Raw genomic sequence first — 14,552 nt, forward strand, 5'->3', positions numbered from 1 at the left:
ATAATAATTTTATCAAATTACATTAATTTTACATTTACTTTCATTTACAAATTATTAGTTACAAGTTCCAAAAATAAACTTAGATTCTGCCACATACACGACCAAAATAACCTTGGATTCTGCACAGCCTGACCAAGGTTAACTCAAGGTTAAATTTGAGTCAGGTTAGGCATGACCCAAAATAACCTTGGATCCTGGCGGCAACAGAACCTAAATATATTTGGGATTTAGTCTGACAGGATCTAAATAAATTTAAATTTTATTTTTAAATTTTTAAAAAAGTTAAAGGTAAGCGTGTGACTAACGTGGACCACCTAGCTATTTCACTCTAAAATGAATGAAATTGTTACCAAAATAAAATAAATTCTAAAAGAGTTTGCTCCATATTTTTTTATTTTGGATTTGAATTCAGAAGATGTTTTGAAAAATCTTATCTCCATTTATTCATAATACTAAGCTCGTCCTTCAAGATAATAAAAACATAAATATGTATATGTGTGTGTATATATAATTAGAAAAGTATAAATAAAAACATAAAAATAAATAAAATTATATACGTTTAAAATAAATAAAAAAATATTAAACACTCTCGATCACAAGACAATAACCAAAATAATGGTTCTAAAAGTAAAAGCTTTTACTATTTTTATATACAAAGAAAAGAGTCGAATATACTTTATTTGTTAGAGTGGTAAAATAAAGGCAGGAACACACCGGACAACATAAATTAAACAATAATTTGTTAAAAATCTCCAACGCCAGGTTTCACTTCACATTCCCAAAGAGACAAAACAAAACAAAACAAAAATGGAAGACATGAAGAAGAGAAAGATGGACGAGGGAAGTAACAATGGTTCTGGCGAAACATCAACCACACAAGATTACCTTCGTTCACTACTTGACCCTCTTAATAAATCCCAGCTTGTAGATCTTCTTTCTAGACTGTACGCCCCTCCCTTTCTCTCCCTCTTTCCTTTTCTTTTAATGGTTTATTGGGTTTTCTTTTCTGGGTTTTTTCATTTTTTTTGGATTCTATTGTGTTTCTCTTCGGTTGCCGGATATTTAACATATATATGGGTCTGTTTTGTGAAGAATGAATAGTGGGATTTTAGTTTATATTGATGTACTTTTTGCAATTAATCTAAGACTAAAAGTTGAGTCTTCTTTCTACAGGGTTGGTAGTAATTGTAGTCTGTGTTAGATTGAGAATTTTTTAGCCTTGTTCTGTTTTAGGCAAATAAACAGTGCCACGTTAATTTTAGATTGGTTCTTGATAGAGAAAGCCACTGGATTGTTGTTTTCCTTTAGAGATTTTTTATTTGTGTGTTTAATTAATAATACCCTTTGTCTTTTTATTAGAAGTTTGAGCTTTGTACATTGTAGTGCATTCTAGTAGATGCATTTAGAAGCTGTACTGTTGTTTCTTTTCATAAGTTATAAATTTTGGATCTTTTTTTTTTATATCCTCTGATGGTTCATGGTTCAAATGAATAGTTGAGATTTTTCATCGCGGTGAATTCTTAACATGCATTTACATTTTCTATGATTGTTTTCTTTGGAAAAATTAATTTTGGATCTTTAGATTTCTATATCCCTGATGTTTTAAATACTGTAAATTCATGTAAACACGTTTAGAAGCTCTTTAGATGCTACAACTTTCTATGAAGAAAACAGCTCTGGAACCCATATTTGTTGCTTCTTTGTTCTCTGCTTGTTTGTGCGCGCGCGTGAGTTTGCATGCACTGAATATATCAGTGCCTTTGTGGGAATGTTCCACTTGTCATGCTGATTGGGGGTTTGTGGGTGGTTCTTCATCTGTATGCTGTGTGATTGACACTGTGCATGTGTGTTTGCTTGCATGTTGAGGCATAAAGAGGGTCCCAATATCCTTCAATTGCAGAAGAAATTAAAGGTCTTGCCAGTGCAGATCCTGTCCATCGAAAGCTTTTTGTCCGTGGCTTGGCCTGGAACACCACTTCAGAAACCTTGTGTGCTGTGAGTGCATTGCTGGTTGCTGAGTGTCATTTTTGTGTGCCATGGTGATGATTGTCCCACATGATACAAGTTTTGCCTTGAGTTTTTTCACATGGAAAATACTCTTTTACACGCTCTTCTCTTTGATGTTTTGCTTACTATTCTAAATCTTTCTCGTGTCTAAGTGCTGTATGCTATTGTTCCAGGCATTTCAAATGCATGGCGAGATAGAAGAAGGAGCTGTGATCTATGACAAAGCGACTGGAAAGTCACGTGGCTATGGTTTCATTACATACAAGCATATGGAATCAGCACAAAGTGCACTAGGAGCACCCAGCAGATTGATTGATGTAAGTTGGTTGTTTTTAAGTTCTTGCATGCATGATTTGTGTGTTTCTTTCTGTGCACAATCCTGTCCTGCCTGCATGGGTGATCTGTTTGTAAGGGCATAGATTCCAAGTAATAAGTATAATTGGGTTATGGAAGATGAAATATGACATGATTAAAAGAACAGAATTATGAACTTAACACTCATGTCATACAGAGCTTCATTAGCACATCGATCTGCTTTGAGAAAATCTAACTCGGGAAATTTAATGAACTGCGAATTATCCTGTTGTTTTTTAGTATATAATATGGTCAAATGTTATAAACAACCATACTTGAGGTGAAATTTTAGAAATCATTGTTTAGATCTGTGACTGGTTAAGTTCACCCAAAATGTTGCTCTTCTAAGATGTCCTTTAAGTATGAAGCAGAGGTAGTGTTTGTTATCGCATGGCTGTCATTACACTCTGTAGGTAGCTAGGATATTGATTTTTGATGCCAAGGCTTTTTCTCAGCTAAGCAAGAAAGTCCCAGACTCCTTGTAACTTCTCTAGTTACACATTTGTGCTGTTTTCACACATTTTCTTAATCTTAAGATTTTTATAATTGGTTATCTGTGTTCTGATTCCAGAGTCGGATGGCTGTCTGCAATCTAGCTTGTGAGGGATTAACTGGTGCAAGCACTACACCTGATCTAGCCCAGAGGAAACTCTACGTTGGGGGTTTGTCGCCAGAGATCTCAAGTGAGATGCTGCTTAATTTTTTTGGAAGATATGGGGATATTGAGGAAGGCTCAGTTGCATATGACAAAGATACTAATGAATCACGGTAAAATGCCATTTTCTTTCTCTGTTCATCAAGAGATATTTGCTATTTTTAACTTTTTCCCAGTGCCTAAGTCTTCATCTAACTGTTGAAGGTTGTTTTCTTTTCCCTTTCATATACAGTGGGTTTGGTTTTGTTACATACAAGACAGTGGAGGCTGCAAAGAAGGCCATAGATGATCCACACAAGTTGTTTGGGGTAAGTTAACGATAATTCCCTAGAGGTGGTCATAATAGCGACCTTATTTATTGTTCTAATACATGAATCTTTAGAGGAGGAAAGTTCTTAAACATCATAAAATTGTGATTTTTTATTTTCATTGTGTGGCTGCTGGAATGTGTTTGTCAAGTTTGCTCTCTAATTCCTTATTCATGAGTTGTTTTTGTTTATATCAAAATGCCATACAATGAAGATGGGTTATAAGTGATGTTTGCTTCTCCCAGGAAAAGGAAAGAAAACGAACTTGATGCTTGTTGTAATGTCCAACAAGGAGTAAGATTCTCTAAAACACAGTGGTTGTGTTTGCTGAAACATTGGAGTTATGAGCCTACCCCAAGTAGTTTGGAATAAGTCTCTGTTAAATTGATTTAAGTTTTAGACCAGGACATGTTATAGATTAACTTTCCTACTGCATTTTAGGCAGCAATTGGTGTTCCTCCTTCATTATATATATATACACATACAAGGTCTTCAAGGCCATTCGATTTTTCCCTCCTGCTATAAATTTTGGTGGTGTCCACTCAACATAGAATGGGACTCTACTTCTGTTCTTATTAATTGATTCTGGTATTTATCAGGAGCTTCAAATTTCTAAGCAAGAGATCTCTTTTAAGTGTCTTGTTTTTGTCAAAGCGGGTTGTAAAGTGCTTGTCCTAGATGCAGGTCTCTTTATGTGTTCCTATCTGGAAAGGAGCACATGCTACATAAGTGACAAATTTTGATCTCTCGGTTGATCAAATTCTATGTTATCAAACTAACGTCTTTTTATTTGGTTGGCTGCAGGGAAGAACAATCATTGTGAAGCTTGCTGATACCCACAGGAGCAAAACAGTACAAACGCATTTACCAGCACCCATGGTTCCCCTACAAGTACCAATGGGAGCAGGTGGATATGCACAGCCAGGTAAAGCACCCGCCGGCGGTGGTGCCCCTGCTGGTTATGCTTATCCTCAAACTGTAGCACCATATCCAGCTTCTTCATACCCTAATCCTCCAGTTGCACCTGCTCCATACCCAACACAGTCTCGGATTTCCTATGCACCAGTTCCATCGAAGAAAGAACCATTAGGGCATTCACCAACACCACCTGTCGGAATGGGTGGATACGCCCCCTATTACTACCCTAAACAGTGACCTATTCTCAACGCAATTTCAGTGCTACTAAGGCCTATGCCTCCCTAATGTGGTACTTTTTATGTTGTTAAGTGGAGCTCTGGATGGCTCTATGAGACAGTAGTTGTTGAGAGGCTCAGAAAGGCAAGCAAAAGTGAAATTTTGATACTAGATGATTTTTATTTTTATTTTTATTTTTATTTCTCCCTTTTCCCCCGCCATTTCCAAGGACTCATTATACTTCATTAGTCACTAGCTCTCTAATATTAGATTGGAGGGGACAGGCATCTCCAGGAGACAGATGCCACTTATGGTGTCTCTCACTGGAAGTTGAGAACCAAGAGGGAGGCTTCTACAAACTTGATTAACTTGACTAAAAACCTCTACTGCGCATGTTGTTTTTCTTCTTGGGAACTCATATCGGCCCCCACTGAATGCAGTAATTTTCAATTTGGTGTCTGAACTAATTTCTCCCCCAATTGCATCCTCATTAAAGAATTCATGAATTCACTTATTCTGAATGTAAATAATTGACACATTAAGTGCGATATCTTCAAGCACGGATGTTATCTTAAGTGAGATACGTTGTGGACTCGTGGAACGTGGAAGCAAAGCAGTGAAGAGAACAGTGTGGTTAATTGTATTTTTTGTTTGAAAATTTATTAATATTTTAAAAACATAAAATTTGTTAATATTTTTTTAACACCAATACAGCTCATTGAAATTTTTAAAAAACATAGAAAAAAAATTGTTTTTTTAATTAACATGCGGCAGCAGCTCTGCCTCGCAGGAGTAGCTGAAGCCTGAAGGAAGAAATTTAGGAAAAGTAGGGTCAGGTTTATTTATTTATTCTTTTTATGTGACCTGGTGCAATCACCACCTGGTTCAAAAACTGACAGCCCCGAGACCGGCTTGGCTAGAGGTCGGGCGGAGCCCATGGGTCACAAATCCCTGCCCAGGCCCGCCCGTTATGCTCGGATCAGGACAGGCTGACCGGGTAGCCCATGAACAGGTCTAATCTCGAAGAAAAGGTCTCGATATGATACTACAATCTCAGAATATGTTTGGGTGTAAGAAATAATTTAGAAAACATTGGAGGGTACCTCTTGCAATTAACTAAGAATGCTTTTGACATTGGATTCATGGACACACTGTTTACTCTCTTGCACTGGCCGCTCAGCAACCAGAGCTCCATACTTGGCTCCAACCGAACCTATCGAAAGACAAGAAACCTTGCACCTGAATCTGCAAGTTTCACTTGTCAGTAACTGAACTCAAAAAACCCACCATTCTAACAAGGTAAGAAAGTCTACAAAAACTATTGTAGTCATTGGAACTTCTGTTGTGCTTATTTGTTGAATCTCTATCAAGCTCTAGACGTTATTTCTTTCAAGTTAGCCATGAACCATTTGCACAAACTCCAAATCCTGAAAAATGTTTCTCCCAATTTTGTTGGTAGATGCAGAAACCCAATATGGCAAGTGGGTTCTTTGTGCTACATTGTAGAAAACCCTAGATTCTATGGGACAAAAACAATGGTTCAAACTGAGAATTTGGATAGAAATTTGATAGGTAATGATCAAAGCATTAGCAAAATCTCTGATGCAGCTAGAAGGGAAGCCCAGGCTTCAACTGCACTACTGGAGTATTTGCACTCCACTAGAAGTTTTCAGTTTTTGGATGCAGAGCATATGAGCAAATACTCACCTGTTTTTGTTAAAAACCTACTAAAGAAGGTTAATATTGATGCAGATATTAGGCGGTCCATTGCCCGTTACTTGCGTTACCACCCGATTAATGAATTTGAGATTTTCTTTGAGAGTATGGGTTTAAAACCTCAAGAGTATGGTTCTCTTCTTCCACGTGATCTGATGTATTTGAGTGATGATGATTTGCTGCTTGAGAATTATCATGTGATGTGTAATTATGGGATTGCGAGAAATAAGATGGGAAAGATTTATAAGGAAGCAACAGAAGTTTTTCGATATGATTATGGGGTCCTGGCATTGAAACTCAAAGCTTATGAGAAGCTGGGGCTTAGCTCTTCTTTTATAGCCAAGGTGGTTGTCCGTAGCCCTGATCTTTTGATTGGAGATGCGAACATTGACTTTATCAAGATATTGGAGTTATTGAGGAAAGGGGGACTTGAGTACCGTAGAATTGAGAAGCTTTTGTCGGATAAGAGCACTTACAACTGGAGCCAGTTGCTTTCACTTCTAAACTTATTTGGCAAGGCAGGTTACAATGATGAGCAGTTAAGTGAGCTGATAAGCCAGAAGCCATGGATTCTGCGTGAGGATTCAGTGGATAGGGCTCTTTTGCTAATTGGGTTCCTGCTTAAATTTGGATCCACGATGAACCAGATATGTTCCTTGTTTCTGCAGTTTCCCAAAGTACAGGTTGAGAAATTTGCCTCAAATTTGAGGCATTGCTTTCTGTTCTTGAATGAGATCAATATGGAGGCATATGAGATTGGGAAGCTTTTTCGTTCTCACCCTATATTTATAGGTTCATTTACGTTGAAGAAAACCAACAGTTTGCTTTCTCGTCTGAATGCTGGGAAGAAGCGAATTTGTGAAGTCATCCAGGAGAATCCAGAAATTATGAAGAAATGGGTGAAGGGATCAAAAATTGAATGGTTACCAGACTCGGGTGAGGAACTAAGATCTCAAATGCTGAAGACTAAGTTCTTCTTAGACTTGGGATTTGTAGAGAACTCAGATGAAATGAAAAGAGCACTTAAGGTTTTCCGGGGCAGAGGAGCAGAGCTTCAAGAGAGATTTGATTGTCTTGTGATAGCTGGTTTGGATAGAAAGGATGTTTGTGAAATGATAAAAGTATCCCCTCAAATTCTTAATCAGAAAAAGGAAGTTATTGAAATGAAGATTGATTTTCTCATAAATGATTTGGGTTTTCCCATATCATCTTTGGTCAGATTTCCTTCCTATCTCTCTTACACAATGCAAAGAGCTAAGCTTAGGTTAACAATGTATAATTGGCTCAAAGAGCAGGGAAAAGTTAATCCTATGCTTTCCTTCAGCACTATAGTTGGCTGCACAGATAATGTGTTCCTTAGTCAGTATGTAGATCGTCATCCTAGAGGCCCAGAAATTTGGGAGGATTTAAAGAAAGAAATTTGTTCTGCATAGAAGCTATCTGCTGCACATAACTTGTATTTCCATGCTTCTGCCTCTGTTAATTGGCTAGTCTGAAGATGTTTGATTCTTTTATTCTTACAAGCCGGAAATTTTTATTGATGTTGTTGTATTCAGACATCTTATATTGAAGACAATACACCCTTTTTCTCTCCTGAGTTCTCCTGGAGCACCTTCTACTTATCCTGCACAATCTCAAATTTCCTATGTACCCGCTGCCATGGAGAAAGACCCCTTCTACTTTGACCAGCCACACCTCTGGGAATGGCAGGTAGTCATACTACCTTCATAAACAATGAGCTGTTTGCAGTGGAATCTTGAAGCTGGTTGTGTATTTGGTGGGGTGGTTTTAATTTGGGTTTTGTCTTGAATACTGTGCTTAACTGTAAACAATGCACACATATTTAACAGTGTTTTTATAAAACGAGGAGACAGCATTTATGCCTATTTATTCAACTGTGAATTTTTTGTTCATGATGTCATTACCTTATTTTCCCTTTTTGCATGCAGAGTTTGGTTTTGTGCTTTTGTTACAATGCAAGACAGTGGAAGCTGCAAAGAAGGCCACAGATGAGATGCACAAGGTGCTTGGAGTAAATCTGATAATAATTCGTCAACTGGTCCTAACAGTGTGCCATTTCCTTTTTTGTTGTTCTATAATGATGATTCTTTAGAAAAGGGAATTCCTCAATCAACATGAACTACTGATTTTTTTTATTTTCGTTTTGCCTTTTTTGCACAAATGCTTTTGTACTATACTTAAATTCAAGGCATCAACAAAAGGTTATATTGGAATACACAATCTTTCTCCATTTCAAATGCAGCAAGCCATAGAAGAAAGGTCAAGTATGATAATAAGAACATTATACTTGCAGAATGAAGTCTATAAGGAGTGAAAGGATTCTTCTTTTATTCTTATTGATAATGCAATATCTACCAACTATATTTAGAGGCTCTCAAGGTCTAAACAATAGATGTATCTTGAATGTCATGTTTTATAAATGAGTTGCGAATTACGCACATGCTACCCAAATGATCAACATCAGATTCCTTGTCGATCTTAATTTACTGCTACCTTCATAAAGAGAAACCTTTTTTGTTGTTTTGGTTGCAGGAATGAACTATTATTGTGAAGCGTTCCTATACCCCCAAGAGCAAATCTAGAGAAACGCAGTTATCTGCATCCACTGCAGCAGCTGGATGGATGCAGCAGGTCAAGCATCTGCTGACAGCGTCACCCATGTAGTGCCCTTATCCTCAGAAATTTGCATCACATCCTAATCTTTCTAATCCAAGCCCTCCAGTAGCAGCAGCTCTGCATTTTACGCGATCTTAAAATGAAGAGAACTCGTGCTTCCCCAATGCAGTGGTTAATGTCATCAAGTAGAGTTGTGATGATTTGATGACATAGTAAGTCCTGGGAACCTTAGAATGGCTAAGAAACCGAAATTTCGATTCTTGATGTATTCTTTTTTCCTTTCCATTTTACCCTCTCAATGCATTAGAATTATTAACGGGTAATTTTAGGCAACAAAATGAATTTTCCCATTGCAATGTGTCTTTATGCTTTCTAAACGGGACCTGTTTATTTCTGAACAATATTGTTGACAGTAAAATATATAGTATTCTCAAGTTTTTGCGTGTTAGTAACAAGATGAGAAAATTGTACCTGTTGTTATAAAAATGATGATATTGATGATCATACAAGAGTTGCTTGAGTCTACTTGGTGGATTCAAAATAAACATGAAGAATTAGTAAAGATATAGTCTGTTTTAAAAAAAAAAATGATATATATTTTTTTTATATTGAGACAATAATATATTAAAATGATTTGGATTTTGCAGTTTTAACTCACCAAACCTATAACTCGAATCATGGTCTTTACTGAATTTAAAAATTTTGTTTTTTTAAAATTTTGTTTTTTATTTAATGATATAATAACAAAAATAAATACTTTCAAAATTGAGTATTGATAAAAAAATAAAATTATAATGTTTGTTTGATATTGCAATAATTTCATTTAAAACAAATCGAGCTAAATTATAATAATAAATTCCAAATCAATAAAATGTTAAAAGAAAAAAATTAAAGGAAAAAAGAAAACAAGCATTTAATGAAAAAGAATAAAAAGAGAGATAAAATTTAAAAGGAAAAGAAAAGAGAAAGAGAACCCCAGTTTATTTTATTTAGTGTAGTAGTTAATAATTGGAGAAAAGATTGAAGATACCATTTGTTTAACCAAAAAATTACAATTTGTAATTCTCTCAATTATGTAGCATAAACTCTTGAGGAAGAGGGAAAAAAGAGGTGAAAGGTCGTATTTATCACCTGACTCTTAATTAGGTCCACAAACAGAAAAAAGCTCCCAATTTAATCCCCTACCAATGATGCATTTACCCCATAGACTCTAGAAATTAAAATCTTATGACAGAGATGATGAAATCTAAGACAGATAAGTCCACGTTTATTTTATGATTTTATTGGTATAAATTATTATTTATTATTACCTTGAATGAATTATTTTTTAATCTGAGAAATTGACTCATTAATATTTTTTATTATTATTGATTTTAGATGTTGTACCTTGGAGTGTTGCATCCACAACATTTGTAATACTATTACCTGTCTAACCATTGCAAAACCTTTCTCCCTTTTTAAAGATGAAATCTGTTTAATGGTTCTATTTTTTTTTTTAAGTTTCTATTAAAAAATTATTTAATGCATATGAAGAAAACTTTTCAATTTTTTTCACATCTTATGCTTATGTTCTTTTATTCTTCCCTACCTCAATGAATGAGTTTTATATAACTTAGTAAATGTGTCAATTTGTAATTTTTCAACATAAAAATATTTTTTTTTGAATGGTCTATTAATATTTTGATAAATTTCATGTTTGTTTGGCATTGTGGGTTTTTTGGGGTTGCAATTTAAATAAAAATATAGGTTTTAAAAAAATAACTTCAATTGCTTTTTTTAAAAAAAAAAAATAGGTTTAAACAAATATGTGTTGATTAAAATTGTTATAAGATGGATTTTTACATGCAAAAAAAAAAAACATGCATCTATGAATTAAAAAAAAAAAACATGTTATTTTACTTTCTATAAAATCAACGAAATTATACATGAAGCTTAATGCAATTGGTAGAAGCTATTTAATCAATTAAATGACTTTTTTATGTGATTTGGCAAAAAATATTTATCATAATACTAAATAATTTCTTCATATAGCTATATGAGTTGTCAGATCATATTAAATTCATCAATATGAGTTGTAGTATTGAGCTAGAATAAAAATTATTTTGTCCTCAAATAATTTGGTGAGTTTGTTATTGTGATGTTTGGTATTTTTTACTTAAAAATATATTAAAATAATTTTTTTATATTGTTTTTTATTTTTAACATTTGCATACTAAAACCAACCAAAAAAATTTAAAAATATATTAATTTAATATTTTTAAAATTAATACGTTTTTAAAATACATTTAAATATTTTTCCAAACGCAAAACAAACAGTGAAAGGCAAAAAATCCTTCTTTCTTCTCTCTCTGTTTTTTTTTTTTTTTAGCCTTTTAAAATTAGAAGTCTTAAAGTCATGGGGTAAAGTGTAATAGGAAAAAGGGTCAAGTGTAGGAAAAAAGTTTGAGGATGCCTTCATAGCTTAGTTTTATGATATTAAGGCAAAAATAGCCTCTCTCCAATCTCCATTTAGCTTTCATCCTCCATAAACCCTTGAGGAGTGAGGAGTTGCCGCTCAGCAGCCCCTTCCAAGTTCCATGCTTTGCTCCACTGAACCAGTTGGAAAGAAAAGAAATCCTGCCCCCCTATATCTCCCATCTCTCTTAGCAATCACTAAACTCATCAAGCCTACCACAGTAATAAGGTAAGAAACTCTCCAAGAAACTCGCTTTTATACATTTCTAGTGAATTTATCATACTCTAGCCTTTCTTTTTGTTTGTTAACTCTCTAGCTATCACCATTCTTCATTTCTCATCAAAATAGCCATGACCCCCTTTGGCAAATTTAAAATTTTCAAATGGGTTTCATCCAATTTTGTTGGTAGCAACAAGACCCCGCTGTCCTCAATGATGTCATTATTCAACATTGCAGAAAACCCTAGGTTCTATAGTACCAAGAGGATGGTTCAAACTGAAAATGGACAAAGCATAAGCCCAGTTTCTAGGACAGAAGCCCAGGCTGCGTTATTAGAGTATCTGCACTTCACTAGAAACATACAGTTTACGGATGCAGAGAATATGAGTAAAAATTCACCTCATTTTCTTGAAAAGTTATTAGCAAAGGTTGATATTGATGCAGATATTGGGCAGTCCATTACCCGTTACTTGTGTTTTCACCCTATTAATGAATTTGAGCCTTTCTTTGAGAGTTTGGGTCTAAAACCTCATGATTATAATCCTCTTCTTCCACGTGATCTGATGTTTTTATGTGACGATGATTTACTTTTGGAGAATTATCATGTTTTGTGTAATTATGGGATTGCAAGAAGTAAGATAGGAAAGATTTATAAGGAAGCGGCGGAAGTTTTCGGGTATGATTATGGGGTCTTGGTGCTGAAACTAAAAGCTTATGAGGAATTGGGGCTTGGCCAGTCTTTTATGTTGAAGTTGGTTGTCTGTAGCCCTTATCTTTTGATCGGAGAGGTGAATGCAGACTTTATCAAGGTATTAGAGATATTGAGAAAAGAGGGAGTTGATATCAGTAGGATTGAGGAGCATTTGTCTGAGAAGAGTTCTTATGACTGGAGCAAGTTGCTTGCACTGCTCAACTTATTTAGGCATGCAGGTTACAATGAGAAGCAGCTAGGTGGACTCATAAGCCAGCATCTGGCAATTTTCTTTGAGGATTCCGTGGATAGGATATATTTGCTAATTGGTTTCCTCCTCAAATTTGGATCCACGATGAATCAGATATGTTCTATGTTTTTGCGGTTTCCGCAAATGGAATTTGAGGAATTCTTTTCAAATTTAAGGCATTGCTTTCTGTTCTTGAATGAGATCCAGATGGAGGCACATGAGATTCGGAATATTTTGCGCTCTCACCCACTAATGCTTGGTTCATGTAGACTGAAGAAACCCAACACATTGCGTTTAGCCTTACATGCTGCAGATAAGAGAATGTGTGAAGTCATCCAAGAGAACCCACAGGTTTTGAAGAAATGGGTGATGGGATCAAAAGTTGAAAGATTGCAAAACTTGATACTAAAATCACGGATGCAGAAGACCAAGTTCTTGTTGGACTTGGGAATTGTAGATGACTCAAATGAAATAGGAAAAGCACTTAAGGTTTTCCGGGGCAGTGGAGCAAAGATCCAAGAGAGGTTTGATTGTATTGTGGAAGCTGGTTTGAGCAGAAAAGATGTTTGTGAAATGATAAAAGCATCTCCTCAAATTCTTAACCAAACGAAAGATGTTCTTGAAATGAAGATTGATTTTCTTGTAAATAATGTGGGTTATCCAGTATCATATTTGGTCACTTTCCCATCCTATCTTAATTACACAATGGAAAGAGTGGAGCTTAGGTTAGCAATGTATAATTGGCTCAAGGATCAAGGAAAATCTGAGCCCATGCTTTCCTTGAGCACTGTAATTTCTCTCTCAGATAAAAAGTTCATTAATGAGTATGTAAATAGTCATCCTAGAGGCCCTGAAATTTGGCAGAATTTGAAGAAAGAAATTTATGCTGAATAAAAGCCACTAGCTGGACCTAGCTTGCACTTCGTTTGTTCTGTCCATTGACAGGGAAGTTGCGAAGATCTTTGATTTTGTAACTTCTATCTTTGATTTTGTTACTTCTACTAGCAGAAAAATTTCTGTCTATCTTTGATTGAGGTGTCGGACTGATCAACAACAAGGGGAATTAAGCTTGCATAGATTGAAAAAAAGGAAAAAAAAAATAGGTTATGTTATGCTCTTTCATAGAAATATTTGTTAGTCTAAATGTCTTTAAACACCTATAGTTTATTTATTTTGATGATAACAAGTAGTGGATTTAATATGCATGTTAAAAGTTTTAATGTTGTAAGATTTTTTTTCACATCAATTTAATGTAATTTAGACTCCTTGTATGCAAATATGATTTGATGTTTAAGCTCAAATTAATATAATCAAGTCTTTATAGGATTTAATTTGGCATTGCAAAAATAAATTTTACTCTAAATTATTTTCAATTGCTGAATTTTACCATCCAAAATATTTTTATTGCCTAAACTTATATATAGTGAAAATATAGTGTGAAAAATTATTTAATCAAATTTTTTTTTATTATCAATCAATTCATTATAAATGAAAAGCTTCCATTCTTCTTTTCCATAATTCCTCTTTTCATTCTCCTAAAGGATTTAAACCCTAAATAGCATTCAGTCCCTTTTTCATATTCTTGAGCTATATCACATCTCTATAAAGACTTGTGCTTAATTCTTTGTAATCTTTTTTAGTAAAATATGATAATTCTTGCGAGAGGTTTAAATCTTGATCCTTGAAAAGATTATGATTGTAAAGTTTTCTAACCTTGATCCTAGAAAAATATTAGTGTAATCGATAAGGTTTTAACAGCTGAAAAGACTATTGATTGATAGCAAATACTTAAATAGAGATTTATATAGTAAAATAGATGGTTGTTCGAATTACTATAAAACTTGGTGTGTCTTTTGCTCATTATCTATCTTATTATATTTGTATCTTGATCAAAATTAAGGTGTTAGTTTTCTTAAACTATAACGAGTATGAGAATCACTTCCTCTTGAGTTATTTTAGACTTTCAATGTCAATAGTAAACGTTAGCCAAAAAAAAAAAAAAAAAGATATGATTTCCTTTTTCTTTTGAAGCTATAGATTTTTGTCTTTAGAATTGAAACTAAAAAAGTAAAAGGACCTTCACCAAATTTGTTTTGTGTTTTGTTTATAAACCTGGTAATGATTAA

General features: G+C 34.5%; 3 protein-coding genes across 4 annotated transcripts; all 3 read left to right on the forward strand.

The window, feature by feature from the left end:
- The first annotated feature begins 723 nt into the window (after positions 1-723).
- Positions 724-4,679, forward strand: LOC118052283 (UBP1-associated protein 2C). The gene is made up of 6 exons (XM_035063213.2): positions 724-944; positions 1,875-1,995; positions 2,181-2,324; positions 2,933-3,129; positions 3,249-3,324; positions 4,129-4,679. The coding sequence occupies exons 1-6, from the start codon at positions 808-810 to the stop codon at positions 4,477-4,479; spliced, it is 1,026 nt and encodes a 341-aa protein (XP_034919104.1). The 5' UTR covers positions 724-807; the 3' UTR covers positions 4,480-4,679.
- Positions 4,680-5,545: 866 nt separating this feature from the next.
- On the forward strand, positions 5,546-9,245 carry LOC118052211 (transcription termination factor MTEF18, mitochondrial). Of its 2 annotated transcripts, XM_035063108.2 has the most exons (4): positions 5,547-5,757; positions 6,211-7,884; positions 8,124-8,197; positions 8,728-9,245. In XM_035063108.2, exon 2 carries the CDS (start codon positions 6,282-6,284, stop codon positions 7,605-7,607), a length of 1,326 nt encoding a protein of 441 aa, XP_034918999.1. In that variant the 5' UTR covers positions 5,547-5,757; positions 6,211-6,281; the 3' UTR covers positions 7,608-7,884; positions 8,124-8,197; positions 8,728-9,245. The 2 variants fall into 2 exon arrangements, with proteins under 2 accessions (XP_034918991.1, XP_034918999.1); XM_035063100.2 differs by having other exon boundaries at positions 5,546-7,884.
- Positions 9,246-11,616: 2,371 nt separating this feature from the next.
- LOC118051267 (transcription termination factor MTEF18, mitochondrial) lies at positions 11,617-13,320 on the forward strand. Its single transcript, XM_035061902.1, has one exon. The coding sequence runs from the start codon at positions 11,617-11,619 to the stop codon at positions 13,318-13,320; it is 1,704 nt and encodes a 567-aa protein (XP_034917793.1).
- Positions 13,321-14,552: the final 1,232 nt, after the last annotated feature.

Source organism: Populus alba, chromosome 16 (assembly GCF_005239225.2).
Source record: "Populus alba chromosome 16, ASM523922v2, whole genome shotgun sequence".
In the NCBI taxonomy this organism is placed as follows: Eukaryota; Viridiplantae; Streptophyta; class Magnoliopsida; order Malpighiales; family Salicaceae; genus Populus; species Populus alba.

Coding starts and splice junctions, on each gene's coding strand:
- LOC118051267 (XM_035061902.1), top strand. CDS start 11,617: ATGACCCCCTTTGGCAAATTTAAAATTTTCAAATGGGTTTCATCCAAT.
- LOC118052283 (XM_035063213.2), top strand. CDS start 808: ATGGAAGACATGAAGAAGAGAAAGATGGACGAGGGAAGTAACAATGGT. Junction 945..1,874: donor GTAGATCTTCTTTCTAGACT/GTACGCCCCTCC, acceptor TGAGGCATAAAG/AGGGTCCCAATATCCTTCAA. Junction 3,130..3,248: donor AAAGATACTAATGAATCACG/GTAAAATGCCAT, acceptor TTTCATATACAG/TGGGTTTGGTTTTGTTACAT.
- LOC118052211 (XM_035063100.2), top strand. CDS start 5,859: ATGAACCATTTGCACAAACTCCAAATCCTGAAAAATGTTTCTCCCAAT.